At 33.7% G+C, this 22,894-nt stretch overlaps 1 protein-coding gene across 1 annotated transcript; it reads right to left on the reverse strand.

The window, feature by feature from the left end:
• Positions 1–425: 425 nt before the first annotated feature.
• LOC145119403 (DNA ligase (DUF630 and DUF632)) lies at positions 426–4,650 on the reverse strand. Its single transcript, XM_079055059.1, has 5 exons — positions 4,342–4,650; positions 2,825–3,977; positions 2,444–2,619; positions 2,131–2,354; positions 426–1,323 (listed from the first exon to the last, which is right to left on the reverse strand). The coding sequence occupies exons 2-5, from the start codon at positions 3,921–3,923 to the stop codon at positions 534–536; spliced, it is 2,289 nt and encodes a 762-aa protein (XP_078911185.1). The 5' UTR covers positions 3,924–3,977; positions 4,342–4,650; the 3' UTR covers positions 426–533.
• Positions 4,651–22,894: the final 18,244 nt, after the last annotated feature.

Here is a 22,894-nt window from a genome sequence, read left to right on the forward strand (position 1 = left end):
TCCGTTACAAATTTTGGTTTGTTTATGGGTTCTTTTCAATCCCAAAAACTAGGCTCATCTATAAATAAAGAATAAAGATTTACAAAAGATTTGAACAATATCTTGCATTAATTGCTTGTACCACCAAAATGATATGCTTGTGCAGTGGTCCTATAAATGTACAAACGGGTAATGCATCTTACCAACTTATTGGCAATTTGCCTAATGTGGGTACAAGCCAATAATGCAAGAAACTCATATCTCAACAAAATATATAAATGACTCAAGATGCATCATGCAGAACATTAATGCACAAAAAAACATACCTTCTTTCACATCAAATCATTGACCTCGCCAAATATAATTGCAATTGCATGGTAGATGCATTACTAACTTGCACCATTATGTACAAGTAAATGATGCATAAAAAACGTACCCGTGTAAAATACGAAATTGCATACTTGCAATTGGTTATAAAAAACACAACAAATTTGGCGAGTTTTCAGCATACAACAAGATCAAAAAACCGATAAGAAATCTGGCAAGAATCGAACTTAATTTCCATTCTGTCGATTTTGTGAATGCACGATCGATCTCAATCGTTGATACGAATCCCTACAAACATGAGCATAATCCGACATGGCTCTAAAAAGCTCAGGCAATCGAATCTTTAAACTCCCTAAAGATTTATCCCTCACTTGAGCACAAACCTTCTGATGAGCTTCCATTTCATCTTCAAGTCTCTTCTTCAACGTCTCCACCACAAACTGCCTTTCAGCAATCGGATCTTTAGGATCCGTACCCGGATTCGTTTCATCTTGTGGGCCCCGCCTCATAATATACTTCTGATACCAATCTTCAAAAGCCTGACTCTTCCTCAAGAACTCCTTCCTCGTTTCCTCCCATTTCTCCTTAAGCTTCATTTCCTCTTCTTGATGATTCATTATCGTTTCAATCACAGCAGCAAAAGACGAAATTGCACTTTTTGCGAGTTCATCCGGAAGCTTCTGGAGGTGGTCGTGCCATGAATGGAGGAGGGTTTGGATCGGTGGGTGCTGGATTCTTGGTGGCGATGAGATTTTTTCTTTTAAGGAGCTTTCTATTGGTACTAGGTTTAGTTTGAGCCAATTGTTGAGGGCTTGAACATAATGTTTTTGATGGGTTACTAGGGTTTCAAAGTGTGAGTGCCACCCTTGAACGACATGATAGAGTTGAACTGTTCTTTCGTAGTGGTGTTTGGTGGTTTCTTTGGGTTCACCGGAGACATCAAGAGATTTGAGATCCGTGACGATTGTTAATTGGTTGTCGTGATGTTCGCACATTGAATCCCACATCTTTGACATCCTGCATGTTCATCAGAGGGGTATTTTAGGTATTTTGAACACAAACTTGATTTTGTATTTGTTTGGTGGTCAAAGCGTAAAAAAGTAAACTTAAAGTCCTTAACTAAAACTTTTTGAATAGACACAATCACACAAAATCAAGAAATTGGGTGAGTTGTACCCCACCAGAAATGAATGCACAATTAACAGTAAAAACTACAAAAAGGACCACTTATAACTTAGTTGCTATTTAGAAAAAAATTATTTGAGGGCGGAATAGTCATTTTATTTGAGTACTTTATATCGGGATGAGGGTCAGGAGGGCCACCGAACTATTGTGTGATTGTCAATCAGGCTGCTCAATTATAAAAAGTTAAAAAGATGACACCCTTTAAAACCACCGAAAATTACCAAACTACCCATGATTTTGCATATGTTTGGAGGTCAAGATATAAAATCGTAAACTTCAAATCTTTTTGGTAATTTTGAATAGAAACAAACTCTATGAAGGTAGGTGAGACAAGGATGGGTGCAATGGTGGTGGGGATGAAGATTTGGTCAGACTGTAAAGTACAAGTCACCAATGCATGAATAGTAATAAATGCAAGATCTAAAAAAATTAAAATCAGAAGTTGTGTATGCTTGGCAAAAAAAAGACCCCTCAACTTTATTTTAGTTCATTAAACTAAAAACTTAACCGATGGCACAATGGTCATTTTACTTCCGGATAATCTAAGCCACATTTGACCTTTTTTTTTATAGTCTTAAATATCCTAAATTATCGAATGGTATTTGACTAATAGTGAGACAGACATATAGCAAAACTTACCCGTCAAGAAGAGCCACAAGTTTGGGATATAACTGCTTATCACGGATATCATTAACTTCAGAAACAGTCGAATCCAAAGATTGCATGTCAACGATGTATCGCGTATGCAAATGACTCACAGCCGCTTTTGTTTTTTCCAAAGATTCCGTACTCGCACCACGTTTTTTCAATTTGTTAAGTAACGAAACCTTCCTTTGATACTCAAGCTTCATAAGCTCCCCGGCCTATATGAATGAACAAGAGATATATAACAAATGCAACGTTTTCTTTGATGTAAAATTACCATTTTGCCCTTTGGTATAGACAAACATACCTTTACTTCTTCGTAGAGCTTTTTCTCCCATGCAAGGAGCTTATCAAGCACGGTGGCATGTGTCTCGTATTTATCCTCATCATACTCATCGTTACCATTATCACCATTAGGTGCACCTTTGAATGATCTATTCCATGTGATCACTCGCATCACTCTTGCAGCATGATCAATGTGACCTACAAAAAAAAAACCATAAAAATTACAATGTTGCCATTTCTTGCATTTAGCCCTAATTCAATCTCAAACCTTCATAAATTAAATCCAAGAAGAATTGCAATGTAATCCGTTTTGGAATGTATTCAAATTTCAAAGTGAAATTACGTATTTGCCCATACGGATTTACTAACTATTTAATCATGTACAAAAAGAAGGGTTTGTCACCTCGATTATCAGCAAAGTTGGAGTGATAATGCAACCGTGTGGTCTCGAGCATTCTGGAAACCTCTTGTGCACTCTCAGAAGCTTTCAAGAACTCATCATCAATTTTTGCCAGAATTTTCAACAAATTCACACTACTTGACCCAACAACCATACCGCTGCCACCGTTCACCGCCCCTCCTCCTCCTCTCCGGTTGAGATCCGGTGGTGCTGTGTTAGAATGTGTGAACTGTTTTGCCATCACTGGTGTCTCCTCTTCCTCTGTTGTAAACCCCTCCATCACCACTTTCTCTGGTGTTTTTGGCTCAACCTGATGATGGTGGAGGTGGTCGCTCCGGTGGAGGTGGTGGTGCTGGTGGTGGTGTGCACCGTTAATTTGCTCTTCCTCCTCCTCCTCTTCCTCATCCTTTTCATCAATAACATCGTCATATTCTTCATTCAAATGTGACCACTGCATACCACCCATATCAAAGTAATCCCATGGCATCTTTTCACCATCCGGTGGTGGAGGAGGAGGAGCCACCGGAGTTTGAGGCAGAGGTGATGGAGTCTCGTCAACTGCCGCCATCCTGCCGCTGCTCTTCCGCCCTTTTCTCACTCTCAAATCCGTATCATGATCTTCTTCCTCCTCCTCTTCGTCTTCCTCAAGTATAGCTCCGTTATTTATCTTCCGGCCACCCTTTTTGGCCACAGAGATTGCCGGCATTGTAACTGATCTCTGTAGTGGCGGTGTTGAGATAGGGGAGAAGCTAGGCAATGGTGGTGGAGCAGGGGTATATGTAGAAGTAGGTGGCGTAAAGGTAGATGTAGGTGGCGGGGGAGGTGGCGGGAAATGATGCTCCATTGGCGGTGGAGGAGGTGGTGGTTCCGATGACTCACCACCGCCACCACCACCACCCAAATGAGGATGGTAGACTTCATCAGCTTCGCCTTGTGCATAATCACTAAGGGCAGCTCCGGTGTTCTTTAGAGCCATAGCGTAACCAGAATGGCCGGAAGCGAAAGCATTTCTCGCCGTCACGGCTTCCTTCATGAAATTCCGGCGATCCTTGCATCTAGAAACAGCTTCCTCATTCTCAATCTTAGATTGAGCACAACCCATTTCGATTTTACTAATATCTTCTCTAGGGTTTCGATTAAATCAACAGGAGTTTTCCTGAAAGAGAAGACATAGTTAAAAACGGCTTAGATTCCATAGCTTTTTACATAAAGTCGCAGCTTTTTCACTCCAGAATATGAATCTTTTTTCCTGATTTAAACCAGACTAGAGATTTTTTTATGGGTTAAAAAACAAAACACAAACCATGTACCTCGGATTCCATTATACCTTCAAGAATCACATATCTTTGTCTACAAACCTTCTCAAGATATTACAAAAGATGAATTTTACAGAAAATGTTTTTGGATGAAAAACAAAAAACCCAAATTAAAAGATGAGACATTTATACGAAAATACAGACACATAATCAAAGACTCGCAACCTAGAGATGTTCTATGGTTGAAGATCGAAGAAGACATACCTCTTGCGTCATCAATGTAAATACTTTCTGGGTTCGAGAGGAAATGAGTTTGTTTTCTCTTCTGGGTAGGGTTTTAAGGAGAATCAATTGATTATAAATGTTGAAATTAATAAGCAGGAATTAACAGCACAGTCAAAACACTGAAGAACACAGAGATAGAGGTGTCGATAAGAAAGTGATGAAAAGAATCAAGAAATGGAGAACAGCATGAGAGAGAGGGACGAAAAAAGGAGAAAGAGACAAAATTGGGGGTGAAGGGAAGAACATGAGAGCACGAGAGCGGTGGCAGAGAGGAGAGAGAGAGGAGAGGAGTGCAGTCTCCCAGGGTTTGTACATACGAGTGGTGTTATTACGCGCCAGTGATTGGCGCGTGGATTTACTCGTGCATTTAAAATGATAAAAGAGCACAACGGTCACAATATTCGAGGTTAGTTGAACGACGCCGTAAGGATGTTAGTTTCCATGCTTAATGTTTTAATCAAAAAATACATATTATGAAAAACAATAAAAGCGTGCTTTCTTTTTGGAAAATTAGTAATCTAACCCGTTTTTAAAGTGTATTCGAACAAATATCCATTAAAAAATAGTAAAAATAACCGTTCGGGTCAAGAATAGGTATCCGAAAAAACATTTTTTTACTGATTTTGTGACGGCATTCCGAACTAAAATTCTGCATTTTGAAAAGAAAAAATAAAACTCGGAATTGCAAGAAATATTTCAAAATCCAAAGAACAATTATAGAAAAAATTCGTTTTCTTTCACTTAAGTTTAACAAAAAGTTAAACAAACATAATAATGTTAAACTGTATATTGTTAGTATTTTGTAAAATATGAATGGAATCGCCTAAATTCACTAAGAATTAAATATGTTTCATTAAATCGTATGATTCTTAAAGAATAAAACCTATATTCATATTATGTGTTATTATTTATCTTTTTATACAAAATATTATTATTTTTATATAGTAAAATTGGTATTATTTAATAAATACAACTTTAGGAAATTAGAGTATATCGTATACGAACCGAGCCCGAGCATGTATAAATCTTCACGAGCCAATATCGAGCTCTATATAATAATGCTCGAAACAAGCCGAGCTCAAGCTCGAGCTCCAAAAAAATTTTAACGGGCCAAGTTCAAGCCTAACTAAAATTAAACTTTGTTCAACTTGTTTGCACTTCCAACTCATATATATATATATATATATATATATATATATATATATATATATATATATATATATATATATATATATATATATATAAAGCAATGGAAAACAAGTTAATTCTATGTCTCTCAACGGTATTACAAAATTTTGAATTCTTTAACCCTTAAAACATTTAAAAACCTTGAACTAAAAACAAGGATTTATAAGACTTATATTTTTTATTCTAAAAAAAATGTCTTAATCCAATAACTAATTCAAAAGATAGAAATTTTATAACTTTTTAACCTTTAGGTTTTTCCACTTAAATAATTCATTCATTTAAAATTAAATTGTTTGATGAAATGTTTCTTGCATTAATATTTTAGATGAGTTTCGTTAAGATCCAGAATTTATCATAACTTTGTAAGTTTTTTATGATCCTACAAGTATAAAAAAAGATGATTTATATAAAATCGGTTTGGAGCAATATCGATCCTAAAATAGTACGATCGTAAAATCAAAATCGTACAGCGATCAAACCTCACCATATTTCTTAATTTGATCTCTAATTTCTAAAATTGTTAACTCTAAAAGTATTTTCACCATAAAAAATTAGAAATTTGATCTTGGATATTAGTTTAGAAATCCAACATAGAGCCTCCACAGTTTGGCTATTTGGCTCGAAATTGACTTGAAATTGACACTCCTTCAACTCATAGTCTGGTATCGTAGATTGCACGAACCCATATAGCTCATCATAGTTTCTCTTTTCATATTAAAACTCCAAAATTACATAATTTTTATTTCTTAAAGACAATAATACTTTAATGCTCTTATTTCAACTTGATGTAACTTTATTATTAAGAAATGATATATCAATGTACCATTTGTTATCAAAGATTATGTCATATTTAACCAGTTAGGTTATGATGATTTGATAATGCATGCGAAAGATGGTGTGAGTAACCTATTGACTAATGTATAATTTGTTATCTAAGATAATGTTATATTTAACCACTTACGTTATGATGACTTGGTAAGACATGTCGAATATGTGGTGAGTAACATATTGACTCATGTTCATATTGTCACTACTAAGCCATGTTACCATATCCAGGACATGAAGCATAACTCATATATATATATATATACTAGCCGTTTACTCGCGCTAAGCGATGAGTGCGTATAGGTTTTTCAAAAATTAGTTTTGGAGACGATTAATTTTTTTGCGCAAATAGTTACTACATCTAAATAATTATCAGTAAAAGTTAACCGTGCAAAAATTCTTTATACACCACATTTGAGATATAGACTTCGTCCTCATTGAACTTTTTTTAGTGTTCACCAATACATTTGTATTGTCACGTGATATTCTTATGGACAATGCAGCATAAATTTTCTCATGCGTGAAAATAGTTTTCAGTCCACTAATTTATTCTTTAGTTGGGTGTTGATTAATTCCATTTCGATGATTAGTTTCGCTTGACGAATAATTTCTTGTAGCTTCATTTTGACGGACAATAATAGTTTCATTATAAACATATGATATTACAAAGAACATGAAATGCATCAACATATATCTAAGTTTACTTGGTGGTTTAAGGCTTAAGGTTTACAGTTTAAGGTGTAGGGTTTAGAGAAGTGTTAGTAGCGCGGTCGTAGGTGGTGTTTTCAATGTGGTGATTTTGTGATAATAGTTTTTTTTTAAAGCAAATAGTTTTACTTTAGGTGAATAGCTGTTTTTGAAAGATGGTGAATAGTTTTTTCAACAAATAGTCGTTGCTAGTATCCTTAAGACATTTGTATCGATATATAATTAACAAAAAATGACAAATGATATTTGAGATTATGATTAGAAACCAATGTTTTATTTTATTTTGTTTTCATGACATAATCTATCATTTATAGAAATATTATTGTGGTTTGACTGGTTAAATAATAATAATTTTTACAATTAAATATAGTGATCGTTAACAAAGAAAATTATTGATTAATCAAAACATCAATTTACCAAAATATCAATGGTATAATATAATGATATAATATCATGATTTCTATATTGCTATAATCGATATCGATAGATTGTTTAAAGTTTCATGTCGTAATAAAAAAAGGTTAAATGATCAATATACATATTTTAAAACAAGAGAGATAAAAATATAGAAAGAAAGGGTCTAAATAAAGACACATGTCATGTGTATCATTTGTATACATAATAATTTTTTTTAACAATTAATTTTACATATATTCATTAAGATAAGGTAGTTACTTGAAAGTTGAGTACTATTTGATATATAAACAAATATATAATTATAATTTCTTTTAGCACAAAATATGATATAAATCCAAATATATAACATGTTATCTTAAATTCTTCACCATTATTATATGATGATGTAAAAATAATATACTATATTTAAATATTATAATTACCATATGTGTATCAAACTTTAATTAGAGTAGGAAGTAACTTTGAATGCATACAGGCATCAATTAGTTTTTTTTTTTATTTTGTTAAATACCATGTTAAATCTTAGTTTGAGGGTGAAACTTAACACATCATTTATCAATTTTCTTATTATATTTGACTGCGAGTGTTTGATTGAATCGTATCTTGTCTTGAATTGTTTACTGCCATAACTAAACCTCAAATCTTTTCCACTTCCAATCCAAAATTCCCTATACACATAAGTAGACCATAAAAAAATATTTGACAGTCAAACTCTTATAAAATCCATATATATATATATATGCTAAAAATAAAAATCGGAAGGAAAAATATCAATTTCAAGTCCAAGAACCAGAATCATGCAAAATCAAAAGGAAACAAACATAATTAAATTTGGTAGAAATTTTCAAGTACAATAATATAGTAGGAAGAAACAAAAATAAGACATAACAATGTACAAACCAACAAAAGTATGTTGCTATATATTGCATTTAAGCCTTGTTTATTTACCAAAGTCATCTTATTTTCTAGCAACTCTATACAACCACTCCTAGATTCTTCTATCAATCAATCAATTTCAAGCCCTTTACACGTAATACAACTTTACATTTTGGTCTTGTAGAGTAACCAACCTATCATAATAGAGAAAAATGTTGATCGAATTCAGTGAAGTTGCAAACTGCGTTACCTGCATCTAAACTTGGGACTCCTAATTGTGTGGTGAGGGAACTTCAAACACAATCATGCACTAAGAGCTCCAATATAAGAAACACCAAACAAAAAACATGGATTCTCAATATTTGTCCTATTTAGTTTTGAGATTAAATGGTTCATACAAAGTAAGATACTATATTATACCCAATAATGAAAGTAATTTGCTAAAAAGAGAAAAAATGCTAACCAACCCAAATAGAAGCTTAAAGGTTGAAATTTGAAAATCCATGCAAATTCTTAAAGAAGAAGAAGAAAAACGGACTTGGGCATTGATTGAGAAGACCATTACAACAACAAAAAACCTGACATGAATAGATAAAAGAATTAATCAATGCTTTTGTAATTAGACCCAACTGTCATGCATTAAAATCATGTTACTTGTCATAATTTCAAAATTCTTATCCTGCAGGTGATCAAAAACATACAATATCAAGAACTATATGCAATTAAACAGTGAAAAAACTACAAAATTTCTTTGAGACCTTACATCATACACATGGGGTGCATACTTTGTAATCCCTCAAAATAACTGTAAACCCATCTTTTTTTGCTAACCTGGGAAAAAAAGCAAATCTAACGTTCTCAAATCCAGAAAAACAAACTAAAAAAAGCAACAAATCAATGCTCATACATGATTCGACAGGCAGAGGTGGATCTGGTGCTACGGTTGATGTCGAGAGCCATACTGGTGGTGCAATCAAGCGATGATGGTGCTTACCTGAGGTGATGGTCCATAAGATAGGTGAACATACATGGGAAAGAGGCGAGATCTGAGAGATAGGTGCTAAGAATCTAAAATTCAATTCTCAAATTCAAAACTGATTGTCATTCGTTCTTCCGTGATTATCTTACGTGATGCAGAAATTATGGTTTTGTAAATGGAAGGATGGTTGGGAATCTTATGTAAGAGGAGGCAAAGATGGTTAGGGTAGGTGAGGATGGTTGAAGGATGAACGAAGATGGTTGATGGCTACTAAATCGATGGGGATGACAGCGACGGTGAGTGGTGTTGGTCACTGTCTTCTAAGAGATAGGGGAAATATGTGAAAGTGGTGGTGTTGTGGTGCTAGTGGGTGGCTGAAGCAAATATGGTGGTGTATGGTGACGACGATGAATACTTGAAGGATGGAAACTAAGGTTTTCTTAATTCTACCACAGGAAGATGGGAGATATAGGCGATGGGAGCCGATGAATGGGCCTGACAATTGGGATTTTAAATTTGAATTTCATTCATTATCGTGACCTATCTATATTTATGGGATATAAAACTGACTGAGTCAAACTACCTACTAATAAGGAGATATATGAAAACATATGCATTAATCACTTGTATTTGTTGGTGCTAATGATTCAGTCGACAGAAAGTGAGCAATACGGTTTGTATATATTGCATTATTATTTGAATAATTGGCTGAAGTTTAGCTACTACAAGGTCAAATTTTACTCATTCAATTCAAAAAGAAAACATTCTTATCTTTCTACTTGAAAATTCAAAAATTGGTGCTCCTGAGGTCAAAAGTTTGCGAGATATGAGGAAAAGATATGGGAACATATGCATTCAGTAATTGTATTTTCAGCTTCTTGTTTTGTACTACTTAAAATTAAGACTTTGTTGTCCTAAAATAGGTAAATGCATTTTAAGGTATTAAGATATATATATATATATATATATATATATATATATATATATATATATACACACACAGTGGCGGACGGTAATAGAGGCCGGGAGGCCATGGCCTCCCCGGTATTTAAGAAAAAAAACCCGGAAAACTTATTCCTTCCACCGGAAAACAAAGCTTCCGTCCAACTGCATGTCCGAAACCAGTATCCGACATCGGACTCTCGCCTTCCGACGTTCTCCGTGCACCATCTCTCCCCTCTCCGCAAGTCGTCGGACTTTGCGCTGCCGTCATTCTTGCTCTTCTCCATCAGCCACTGCCTCGACGGAATCGTCATATCTGATTTCCGGCGTGCACTGTGCTTCATGTTGATCTCTGCTTTTCCTTCTCCTCGGCTCTTCAGTCTCCTCTCCATAGAGTACTAAAGATAAAACGGTAATACTGTCTCTGTATCTCTCACCCTCTTTGGCTTTTCTTTCTTTCTTTATTCTCATATATCAAATAATATCAGACATTGTAATGTGTGTAATGTGTGAGTATGAAGTGTAAATGTATTAAAGTAGACCTATAATAGTTGACAACTAACGTCTATTAATTTTAATAGTTTATACTTATTTATTAATAAATTAGTTATTGTTTTATACTGTGATTAGATACATCGAAAGTATATATGATTTATTAGCATTAACTATAAAATGAAAATGAAAGTATGTTAAGAATAAAACCAAAAACCATTTTTCGAGGAACTCTTTGCTTGTATATTACTATATTTTATGTTTTTTGTAATTTGTTTTGGAATTTGATAAAAAGATTAGCAGTAAACAAAAATTAAAACTTCAAGAACACAAAATATAAATGATTTTTATTTGAATATACGACGTAGCAATACTTCATATTAGTTTTTTTGGTTTATATTTGTAGTATGTCATAATTTTAAACCAATTTTTTTGTTTTGTTTATATGGTTATGTTTTGAAGTTTTAATTTCGGCCCCCTCAATTATGGTGTCATTGTTTCGCCCCTGTGTGTGTATATATATATATATATATATATATATATATATATATATATATATATATATATATATATATATATATATAGAGAGAGAGAGAGAGAGAGAGCTAGGTTCAAATATGGATTGACATATATTGTGTGGACGTGTGGACAGTGCTATTCTGTGAAAATGACAAAGAAAATATGTTGTTTGGTAATGTGAATACGTTCAATCTTACATAATTATTGTCACTATCACGCATTCTCACTAATTAAATCGTCTATAAGGTTATTATAGACTTTTTTTCAGTCAGAATGTTATCATAATGTTTATTGGGTCGTATTCTGTAAGAATGAAAATGAGTAAAAAATGATGTGTGATAACAAAAATGAATAAGAATTAGTGAGAATGCATTCTGTGAAAATGACAAAGAAAATATGTTGTTTGGTAATGTGAATACGTTCAATCTTACATAATTATTGTCATTATCACGCATTCGCACTAATTAAATCGTCTATAAGGTTATTATAGACTTTTTTCTGTCAGAATGTTATCATAATGTTTATTGGGTCGTATTCTGTAAGAATGAAAATGAGTAAAAAATGATGCGTGAGAACAAAAATGAATAAGAATTAGTGAGAATGCATGAAAATGATGATCGTTGTGTAAGATTGAACGTATTCACATTAGCAAACAACTTATTCTCTTAGTAATTCTCATATATATATATATATATATATATATATATATATATATATATATATATATATATATATATATATATATATATATCAGTGTTGTAAATATCGGCCTAGGCGGTCGCCTAGTCGCTAGGCGGTCTGCAACTGATTACGATTAAGGGTGCTTGGCGGAAATTGGTCAATATCGGTCAAACTCAGGCTAGGCGGTCCTTGGCGCTCCTCGGCGGACCTTGGCGGAAAGATTTTAAAAAACTCAAATTTTCAAATATTACACCAAAATTTACAAAACTTCAAAATTTAAAATTTTTAAATATTCTAATTTTCAAATATTATACCAAATATTTCAATATTTCAAAATTTCAAAATTTAAAATTTTAAAATTTTCAAATACTATTTTTTTTCTTAGGATATATTAAGTTTTAAAATAGTTTTATTAGTAATTTATGGTCCCCGATTAGACCTCCGATTAATCCCCGCCAAACCGATTAATCGTTTGACCCCAGTCGACCGCCAAGCTACCGCCGAACGATTTTTACAACCTTGATATATATATATATATATATATATATATATATATATATATATATATATATATATATATATATATATATATATATATATATATATATATATATATATATATCAAGGTTGTAGGCTTAGGTTATTTTGTTTACTAACTATTGTGTGCCAGAATGCACAAATTTGAACCACCGGATGGAATAGAATTAACTGGCATGATCTGAGGGTCTATGATATTACAATAGGGTAACATGTACCATATAATCACACAAATTTCAGCATAAGGGCATTTTAGTCAATTAACCTATATTAAAAAAGGAAATTTTCAGATTTTTATGGATAATTAATTTCTTTATTTTTAAAAATATGAATATTTTAAATTAATTCAAATTTAAAAATCCGATTTTATTCTGTCAGAATGACCGAATGCCAATAATTTTAATCAGTTGCAGACCGCCTAGCGCCTAGGCCGATATTTTACAACACTGATATATATATATATATATATATATATATATATATATATATATATATATATATATATATATATATATATATATGAGAAAGAGAGATAGAGAGAGATTATGTTCTATGTTGAAGATGTGGTGAGTAAGCTATTGACTTATGTTTATATCTTGTCACTACTTAGCCCTCTGATCATGGAAGTTCGCATACACCGACTCCAAGACATGAAGCATAACATCATGTTTGTCCAGCAGAGTATTAGTCGATGTATGAAAGTTGCCCAAAAACTTTTGTTAGGAAAAGTATGTTTCCGTGTGTATATATATATATATATATATATATATATATATATATATATATATATATATATATATATATATATATATATATATTCCAAATCTATGATGTATAATTGATTGCTAGTCTCATTAATTTCCATTTATTTGGTATGTTTTTCATGGTTGAGTATTAGATTTTTATCTTATGTTCACATTGCTCAATGTATACCTAAAATAACAAATAGTACTTTTAAAAAAAAAAAAAACTTAGATTGACAACTATTTTGATTTTTGGATGGATATATGAAACACATGCATGCACGCATCTAAAAGTTCATACTTGTGAAGCGGATGCTTTACTGTGGGCTAGATAATTTTAAAAAGTTGTCTTATACAAAGTGACAAAACTAAAGAAATGATGCATGAATAATTATTAATCTAACGTGTTTATTTCATTTTTGTTTGATATTTTTGGTTTTCTACCTTGTAGATCTTTTTAATAGAGTTCAAGTGTCATATATAGTAAGGTTATGGATCTAAAAGTTTTCTCGTAGGCTTGTGAAGCAAATGTTTTATTGTGGGTCACATAATTTTAAAAATTGTCTTATACAATACAAAGTGACAAAACTGAATGATGCATGGATAATTATTAATTAACGTGTTTATTTCATTCGTGTTTGATATTGTTGGTTTTCTACAATATAAATCTTTTTAATAGAGTCTATACATATTACATAGTAGTGTTATGCCTTAAGATCTATGAACATAGATTTATAGAAAAGAAAAACTAACGAGTTAAGGTGGCAGTTTATTATCTGTTTGTTATGTGATTTTATGGTTACAGTGGAAAAAATATTCCATGCATAGAGCATATTTAATATTTATAAGGTAAGATAGTGTTGAAATGAGATTATTTCCCACTTTACGTTAAAACAATTATCGTATTCAAAAAGGAAAAATCTTAAAGAAAACTATATACAACCAAAATATAAAATTTTTAGCCAAATCTGGACAAATCCACGTTTCTTTTCAAAAAGATAATCATAAAGGCTTTTTTGGTGGATTCCACCTCTTATATTTTCATTTATTTTTCCATAAATTTGTTTATATATATATAATGAATGAAAAAAAAAATGATTTCTTAAAAGGAAGCAAGCTTTTGATATGAGTTTGGGTTTGGTGAAAGGCAGATGACAAGCATAAGTTTAGGTTAAACTAACAAATGACTACTTACACTTAACGGAGGTTTGTGTTTGGTGTTTGCTACAACTACTAATCGTATAGTTTAGGTTGGAGTAGACCTATCCATTAAAGTCGTTGGAGAATGCAATAATATGTCACCATTGGGAATATTCGACTGATTAACTTTTATGTGAACTATGTAATTATAACTATACTATTAGTTGATTATTACATTTTTTTATCATTATGGTGCATAAATGATACAACATGTACTCTTTTCTCTTATTTGTTGAGGAGAAAACAATCAAATTGGTTACAAAACATGTTAACAATGAAACATGAAAAGGTAATTAAATTACATTAAATAGTAACTTCTTATCACATGTTTTGAAAGACTTCAATGCCACGTAATTGCCATATGGCATTATCATTTATTTTAAACTTTTATTTAAATGTTCTGTTAAAAACATTGCTATTACTTACCCATCCAAACCATCCATTTACCCCAACTCCAGCCATCAGCCCATCACCATCATCTTTTCCGCCAATAGGTGGCAAAAACATTTTGAGATCCTTAACTCATAAACTCATAAGAGCATACGGTATGGGCAACAAGAAGTGGTATTATTGCTGATATGACACCTCATAACCTAGTCATAACAAGATTATTGCTGATATGACACCTAATAACGTTGTCATAACAAGATGAACACCACCCCCTTCTTGTTAAGAGGGTGTTATGACATATCTCGTTATGACGAAGACAATATGCAACGGGAAGTTTAATTGTTTGTTGTCTTTATCAACCAATCAAATTCTTTTTTTTCTTTCTCTCTCTACATCTTAACATGTTATAACATGGGGAACACCATTTCCTTATGGTTGTGTTATGGTTGACATGACATATGAATTTGGTGTTATAACGTAACCCATACCTAATGTTCTAAGAACCAAAGGGCTTCTAGCCCAGCGGTGTCGGGTGTTGCCCTCTCTCATAAAGGTTGATGGTTCAAGTCTCATTGGAGACATATGTGGTATTAGAAGTAGTTTAGGAGTAATATAGATTTACCGTTCTAAAAAAACCTAATGCTCTAAGAAAACCACAAAACCTTAATTAACACTCATAATTACTCTTTAGTAAAACTACACATGCATTACACAAATTCCTAAATTAAAACTCACATTTTTTTCATATACTAGGTGTGAGACTCATGTATTGCATGAGTTTATTTAAAAGAAAAATGAAATATAAAATTTTAAATATTTGAAAATTTTGAATTTATAAGAAAATAAGAAAAATATTGAATTGTTAAAATTAAAGTGTTTTTTTATTTTTTTTAAATTTAAACAAATAATTTAGATAAATAAACAAAAGATACTAATGAGACTTTAATACAATAAATATATTACATATATAAACCCTTTCTAATAAATACCTTACATACATATATAACATTTAAATTTAAATATGTAATTTTAATTTAATAAAATGAAAAATTCAACAAAATGACAAGTGGAAAATAAAAAATTCAAAAAATCTTAAAAAATATCATGTGAACAAATAAAAGAGAAGAAGACATGCGACAAATTTTTTTTGATTTATTAGGGAGGAAGATAGATATATGTGTATTTTTTTTACTACAATTTATAAAAAAAAAAAAAAAAAAAAAAAAAAAAAAAAAAAAAATCATACAAGGATTTTTTTTACTTTTTTTTTATTGAAATGTCACCCAAACGTTGATGTTTGTGGGATTCGAAGTCGACTCTCGCTCTATTTTGAAGTGTTTATATCTCAACTATTCTTCACCATTTGGCATCATTGATGGTGCTATAAAAATATTTCTTTTACGTCCTAATATTTCACAGTTGCACCGTTATTATTTTTTTCTTTCAATTTTCCAAATATGAACCCATTTTTTCAAATATTTTTATATATTATTTACTTAAGAGCTAATCACTAATTAAAATGACCACGTAAAGACCTCTTATATCACATCATAACCATATTCTCTTGCAATATTAAAAGATGACCACCAAATCACAAATGTGCATCGATAATAACTAATGTTGCTTGTTTTTTCTAATAGAATGTTTGATACAAACCCATTTCCATATGACACCAATCCAACACATAGCAGTCCAATTACGGAGGTTAGCAGGCCCAAACGGATCACAAGAAAGCCTGCAAAGGCTGTTGGACTAAGGGGAAGTCAAGTAACCCAAGCAGTGAAGAATTGGTCAGATTGGGAAGAAGTCTCGTGCATTTTAGTAGTAGTTGCATTAGTTTAGCATCATGTTAGTTATCACTCCTAAAGGTCCATGACCATCCACTAGTTCCTAGATTATAGCATAGTTCTGCATATTTAATTGATGTTAACGTTCATTTTGTGGATACGAAAAATTCAGAAAATTGCTCCATTCTCTTGTCTGTCCTTCTGGGAGATTTGTCATTTCAAATTGGCATCCACCAATTTGGTGCTTTCATCACGTCCTCATGCCTCCAAAAGTTGAAAACAAACCCGAAGAGCCGCTTAACACCAATGAACAACTCGCCGCCCTCATCCACCTTACCACTGCAACCAATCACCGCCTCGATACACTTACCACCAACATGAACACCCTCGTGACCCTCTTCACCAACCAAACACAAAACCCACCACCACAACCACCGCCCCCACCCCACCAACAACCTCCCCCCCACCCCCAAAAATCTCGCTGCCCCATTTTGACGGCTCCACCCCGTTAGATTGGATTTTCCAAGCTAACAATTATTTTGATTATTATAATATGACCAATAACCAATAATTTCCCTTGGTTGTGTTCTACCTTACAGGTGAGGCCCTCAGCTGGTATAAGCATCTCGCCAGCAATCACTTGCTCACCACATGGGATGACTTTTGTCGTGATCTGGAACTCCGATTTGGCCCGTCCTCTTATGAGAATCACCAGGCCAATCTTTTCAAGCTCCGGTAGGTATCCACGGTAGCGGCCTATCAAATCGAATTTGAACGAATAAGCAATCAGGTGGATGGCCTCACACCAGTTGCTATCCGTAACTGTTGTTATCCAAAACGAACCAGCCTTACACAACCCCACTTCACTTCATCAGACCTACGGTCTCGCCAAACTTATAGAGGAAAAACTAACTCACCCAAACCCCGCCAACCCCCATACGTATCCTACTCAACACCCTTCTCTAACACACCATCCACCCCCACCCAATCCCTCACTAAACCCAACACTTCGCCACCTCTTCTCACTACTCCAACACCACAAACAACACTCCCACTCAACCGCTTAACACCAGATGCGCTCTAGAAAAGGCGGGTTGAAGGACTTTGCTTTTGTTGCCCCGCCAAGTACAGCCCCGGACACAAGTGCAATCCCCCCCAATTTATGGTTATTGTCGATAATGAGGAGGACCCGCCATTAGAAACCCTTTCGTTGGAAACCCTCTCATTAGAGCTTGATGATGTCACACCAACCAACCCACCAGACCAATTCCTCGCCTTATCCACAACTGCCTTCTATGGTCTTCCCTCTGCTCAGGCTCTTCGTATTACTGGTTTCATCCATAACACACCACTCAAAATCTTGGTTGACTCGGGGAGCACACATAATATCATCCAACCTCGAGTGGTCGCCGCCCTAAAATTAGACCACGACACCATCACCTCGTTTCCAGTTTTGGTTGGTAGCGGGGATTATCTATAGTGCAACGGCGTCTGCCCTAATTTGGAAATCCACCTCCAAAAAACCCATTTTAAAAATTCCTTTCTTTATCATCCCAGTCGAAGGCGCCGATGTAATTCTAGGGGTGGCATTGTAACACCCCGTTTATTTAATAAATAAATAAACAAATTAATAAATTAATAATAGCCCTAAATGCGGAATAGTGTAGCAAGGAGTTAGTTTTGGGGTTTAAAAAGTTATAATTGAGAGTATGGGGGGTTAAAAATGTAATTCCTGGATTAGTTGTAAAGAATTTTTAAGGTTGAGGGCTGTTTAGTAAATTATTGGCTTAATTTGAAAGGATTTTTTAAGGCAGGGGTTGTTTGGTAAGTTTTAGACTTAAAATGAAATGAATTTATGGAATCAGGGGCTAAAGGGTAAATATTGGATTAAATTTGAAAGAAAAAGGAGAAGGAGGGGTCATTTCCGTCATTATGGGTTGTAGTTAGTATGGGAGCCGGGTATATAGCTGCCCACCACCGAAACCCTAACCCTAGCCTTGTTTTCAGCCGCCACCATCTCCGGATCCCCCTTTTGCCATTCGTCAATCTCCAGCCGTACACTTCCTTCTCGTTTCTGATCGAGCAAGACCGCCAGACGCCACCGTTTTAGCCACCTTGTCATTGAACGCCATCGTCACCTCCTCTACTGCTCCGGTGAAGTCGCGAACGACCGGAGAAACCCCCCAAGAACGAAGTCGAAACTATGACCAGCGGACACGAGTCGTGTGCGATCGGAATTCTCACGGTGAGGCCGTCTTTTGTCACACCCCAAAACCGGAACGACGGAAACGTTCGGGGGTGGAGGACGTCATGTTCAGTATCACAACAATGCAAAGTAGTAAAGAAGCAACAACATCATCCATTGCATTAATAATATAATTTCATACAAGTGTGTTATGTCAAGTTATATAGACACCAAAAGTATACATCAAAATAAAAGATGAGTCTTGAACGAGCTCCATCTTCTCAAAATCTGGCACCGATACCTGTCTACTGGTGACCTGAGAATACAAGTTATTTTGAAAGAGTTTATCAGCTTTAAAGTTGGTGAGATCATAAGTATATTTGTGTCTGTATTTGTATGAAAGCATTTGTAAGATGTTTATAAGTTTGTAAAAGTTTGTAATTCTTTGAACTCTCCTAGAAAACCCTATGTTTCCTACTAAAAGTAGCCTTCTACCAAGGCATCTAGTATCTGTGTGTGTGACTCTTGTAAGAGTGTGTATTTTCCCAAGTCTGACTATCATTAACCAAAAATATAGTTTCTACATTATTGTTTATTGTGTGAATATCACAAAGTAAATGTAAAGGGAAAATGATATAGTACTGTAGTGTTGTATTAAGTAACTACTGCTGTACTAATTACTTTAAACTATTTGTTATTTAAAGTACCATGTGATCGGCCTGTATCCTTCTACCGACTCTATAGTAAAACGACGATGTAAGACGTCGTAAGAAATGACGTTTGGCACCCGTAGACTTGCAAGTCCCACTGTAGCTAGCAGCAAGGTGTAGGATAGTCAATCCAGTATAGATCTATACAAAAACTCATACGCTCCCCATTTAAGGAGATTCTGGATACAAAACGGGTCATGACAGGTAGTGCCATGCCCCCGTTAAGTGGCTCACATAACTGTAAGTAATGTATATGTATATGTATATGTATGTGCTAGCTGTATTGTGTGTTCTTTCTCTGTCTAGCCTGTATGTTTTGTTTCTCATCACTGTGTATTATGTTTGTTTCTCATCACTATGTATTATGTTTGTTTCTCATCACTATGTATTATGTTTGTTTCTCATCACTATGTATTATGTTTGTTTCTCATAACTATGTATTACTTATGAATGAACTGACTCATTGTATGTTTCATTGTTCTAGTAATAGTATCTTCCTAAACTATACCTATTATAGTTTACTAGTAATGTTGTTTGTGTATATGAACATGTTTGTATACCTTTGCTACCCAAAGGCATCGAACTGAATGAAAGAAGTAACCTTTTATATCTACACACATATACATGATATATAACTAGGATTCAAACGACCTTCGGACAAATAACCTGAATACCCTAAGTCCACAACCAAACAAGGAACAGGAAGTAAGGTGAGTTATCAGTCCTAAGTCCTTTCAATCCTACTTATATAACTATATCTATATAGATACACATAATATAAGTTAAAAGAGTTTAAGTAAAAGTATTTAACATGTAAAAGAGTTTGTAAGACAGTTTGAAGTAAAACAGTTTGGTAACACAGTTTGAAAAGTAAGAAATCCACTTGTTTGGTAGTTATTAATCGCATGTGATTGATATAATAACTATAATAGTTCAACTTGTATCCCCCCATAAAAGCATTTAAAAACATTTAAAAGGTTAATTAAGGGGTATGAACTTGTTGGGTTTTGAGCATTCTAACAATCCTATGGTGTACATGCAACCCTATAAACCTTGGATCTATGTTTTCTCTATTATACATGCAAATATTAAATATTCCAAGGTTTCATCCTAACTAGCATATTATGAAGCACCTATACTACAAAGTTCTAGTTAGATGACATACCTTTTGATGTAGCTTGATGTCTTCAAGCTTTAAGAGTTTAGCCCCAATAGTGTGGAAGCCTCAAGTGGAATCACAAATCACCAAAACACCTTGGAAAACCTTTAGAGAATATGGATACTTGGCTCACACTATGAAATCGATTATTGCCCTCTTTAGTGTATCCACACTAGCCACTAGCATAATTTCATGAACCATAAGACCCTTTATATAGTGTGGAGGATTAGGGTTAAACCCTAATACCCATAACCTTTCATTTCCTAGGATCCATGGGTTAAAGCTCCATGGACTATCCATGAAGACTTAGCCCAACCTAAATGAACTTGGCCCACTACACACACACACACATATATATATATATATATATATATATATATATATATATATATATATATATATCTAAGAGTCCATATTTAATTAGTTTCTTTTGATCACTTAATTCATTATAAATTAATTCTTGATCAATACTAATTAAATAATATGATTATATATTAATATATTAGAACTTATAATATATTAATATAAATCATATATATACTATTCTCAAAAGACTATCCATATAAATTGTGTCGGTGAAGTGCAACCCAAATGGACCATGCCGGGTCGGGTCAAGTACATACCAAATATAGTTATGGACTTAGACATTAATCCAACAGTCTCCCACTTGGATAAGTCTAAAACTATTATTGAGTATGACTTCAAAAACCAACTGACAATCGTAGCTCTTAAAGCCGCTGTCGAACTCTGATCTTGTCAATGAACTCTGACCTTTGTCAATGACTTGTCCATTAGATAAGGGATCATATATTCCTCCATTCTAGATATCATATGGACTGAGACATGGATTATCAATCATTCTCTCTGTCTATTTGTTGTTTCCCGATTTCCGATTTATGATGACTGACTGATTGAACAAATCAAACCAGTCCTGGCTTGGCCAAGCACTCACATGTGTCATCGCTAAATCATCGAGGGGCCCACAGATATCGCTTTTATCCCGAAGGTAAAAGGAATGGATAAACTTCGACTCATATGGCTTGTTCTACTACTTGTTGAATCATACACAAAGGCACGTTTTATAACATCGAGTTACCAATGCGTTTTCGTGCAATCAATGTATAACCAACTCATAGTAACAACTCATATCTCTAGGTTTTAAGAATATAAGATATTATCGTCTCATGATCACTCGTGATAAAATCCATGAAGTGATTCAAATGAGCGTGGGTTGAATCCAATACTCAGAACTTATGAGCACTCATGAGTGTTGTAGCACCACTTTGTCCACCAACTTGGACCTCTACAAACCAACCCATGACAGTCTTGATTCATATCTACTTCCAACATATGACCGACTGTGGATGGTTTGAATAACTTAATCATTCAGGAAGAGCGACTTAGTTATTCTGGAAGTCAAAACATGCAAAGTGAAACATAAGAATAAATGAATCAAATATGGTATCAAACCCTATGAATATAAATAAACACTTTTATTTATCACCATACTGATTACTCATTATTCATTGTTTCGGTTTTATCAACTTTATACTTGAATTAAAAACACTAGTTGTCCCATGCTCCAAGCATGTACACTATGTTTTTCTTAAACAATAGCTTTGCCATACACCAAGTATGCACTCTATGTTTTTCTATGATCCTTACTTTGTGAAATAAACCAATTGAACATAATTTCAATGATTCTAATTTCACACTCCCAAATCCTTATCGAAAAATGTGAGAATTTCAAATTCCTATCATTTATCGAAATCTGTTTAGATTTTAAACTTATATGCACTGACCCTCCTATAATGAATATGTACAAAGTCACAAAGACTTGTCAACAGTCATTATAAGGTATTCCAATGGAGATCAACTCCATGGAAACTAAGTCTCATATTCAAAGTACATTGCTTTGGACATGCTTCTTGCATTAAGTTTTCTAATCTTACACAGATAACTTCCACCTATGGAGACAACTCCATATTCTCATTTTGACTATCACTTCTGAATAAGAGATGCCTCTTTTCAGAATATGTCAATATGGTCCTTCCAAAATTAGCACTATACTTCCAACTGTCCCTGAGCAACCAATCTTTGGTAAACCTCAGATTGTCCTCGACAATTGCTTAATCATTTTAGTCATATCCAATTCTAGACCTTTTCCCTTCTTAATGCCTCTGGGCATTTGGAA

The sequence above is a fragment of the Lactuca virosa genome, chromosome 6 (assembly GCF_052849685.1).
Source record: "Lactuca virosa cultivar CGN04683 chromosome 6, Lactuca_virosa_CGN04683_v6, whole genome shotgun sequence".
NCBI classification, from domain to species: domain Eukaryota; kingdom Viridiplantae; phylum Streptophyta; class Magnoliopsida; order Asterales; family Asteraceae; genus Lactuca; species Lactuca virosa.